Source organism: Spea bombifrons, chromosome 1 (assembly GCF_027358695.1).
Source record: "Spea bombifrons isolate aSpeBom1 chromosome 1, aSpeBom1.2.pri, whole genome shotgun sequence".
Lineage (NCBI taxonomy): Eukaryota > Metazoa > Chordata > Amphibia > Anura > Pelobatidae > Spea > Spea bombifrons.
In genome coordinates this window covers 110766500-110767707 of record NC_071087.1, presented here as the reverse complement: position 1 = coordinate 110767707, position 1208 = coordinate 110766500, and the positions used below count along the sequence as shown (strand labels likewise).

Here is a 1208-nt window from a genome sequence, read left to right as displayed (position 1 = left end):
ATGGCATATGATAGATACTTGGCCATCTGCCAGCCACTGCATTATTCACTAATTATGTCAAAGTACCACTGTATATGTCTTGTGGCAATTTCATATATTACTGGATTCCTTCACTCAATAATTCACACTGCTGCCACATTTAGCTCTCCTATGTGTCAAACAGACATTTATCATTTTTTCTGTGATATCCAGCCACTGTTGAAACTTTCCTGTAAGGAAACACTTACTAATGAAATACTCCTATACACATTCACAGGGTTCCTTACCTTTGTTTGCCTTTTGGTCATTGTTTTATCTTACATCTGCATCCTAAACACCATTTTGAAAATGTATTCTTCAGGAGGAAGATGCAGAACATTCTCAACTTGTTCCTCTCACCTTGTATCTGTCTCATTATTCTATGGTAGTGTTCTCTTCATGTATATGAGACCCAACTCTAGCTACCATGATCATGATATATCAGCATCTGTATTTTATTCACTTATTATACCAATGCTAAATCCGTTTATTTACAGTTTAAGAAATAGGGAAGTTAAAATGGTATTCATGAAAAAGATTGCAGTAAAAATGTATTGTAATGCCATATGAATGTGTGGTGCTTTTGTGCATTGGGCAATACAGGAATTTAAAACTGTAAGGGATGGATGTATGGCTTCCTGGATCATTAATGAAAACAGTATTGGTATTACAATTTAAGTGGTGGGCAAACAAGTAAATGTGCAATACACAATGTCATAGATATAAGAGAGTAAAAACTCACACTCTCAATGGTTAAATGGTCAATGGTTAAGACAAGTAATATTAGTAAGGAATGCTGTTTGGAAAAAAATGTATTCTTAGGAGGCATGTAAAACAATTCTATTATAAATACTATAAGACACATAGAAACACAGAATGTAGGCAGGTATTAATCAGCAGGCTTAAGCAAAGTGGCTGGCAGTTCTATAAAGATGTCAGGGTCGGCCCTACCATGGAGCAGAGTGGGGCAATTGCTCCAGGCGGCACTTTTGAAGGAGCGGCACTTTGCAGCCCCAAGCCCTTTTTTTAAAAGCGGAGGAGAGAGAGGAGCGCAAAGCTCTTTCCCGCTTGGTGCCCCTCTCTCTCCTCTGCGAGCCCTCTAGCTCGGTCTAGGTGCCAGCTTGTAATGCTGAGCGCCGGAAGAAGACGTCATTTCCGGCGCTCATCATTACAAGCCAGCACTGAGACAG

General features: G+C 39.4%; 1 protein-coding gene across 1 annotated transcript; it reads left to right on the top strand.

The window, feature by feature from the left end:
* LOC128467670 (olfactory receptor 1019-like) lies at positions 1–588 on the top strand. Its single transcript, XM_053449381.1, has one exon. It carries the CDS (start codon positions 1–3, stop codon positions 586–588), a length of 588 nt encoding a protein of 195 aa, XP_053305356.1.
* Positions 589–1208: the final 620 nt, after the last annotated feature.

Bases quoted from the DNA above. Each gene is read 5' to 3' on its own strand.
- LOC128467670 (XM_053449381.1), top strand. From the start codon at position 1: ATGGCATATGATAGATACTTGGCCATCTGCCAGCCACTGCATTATTCA.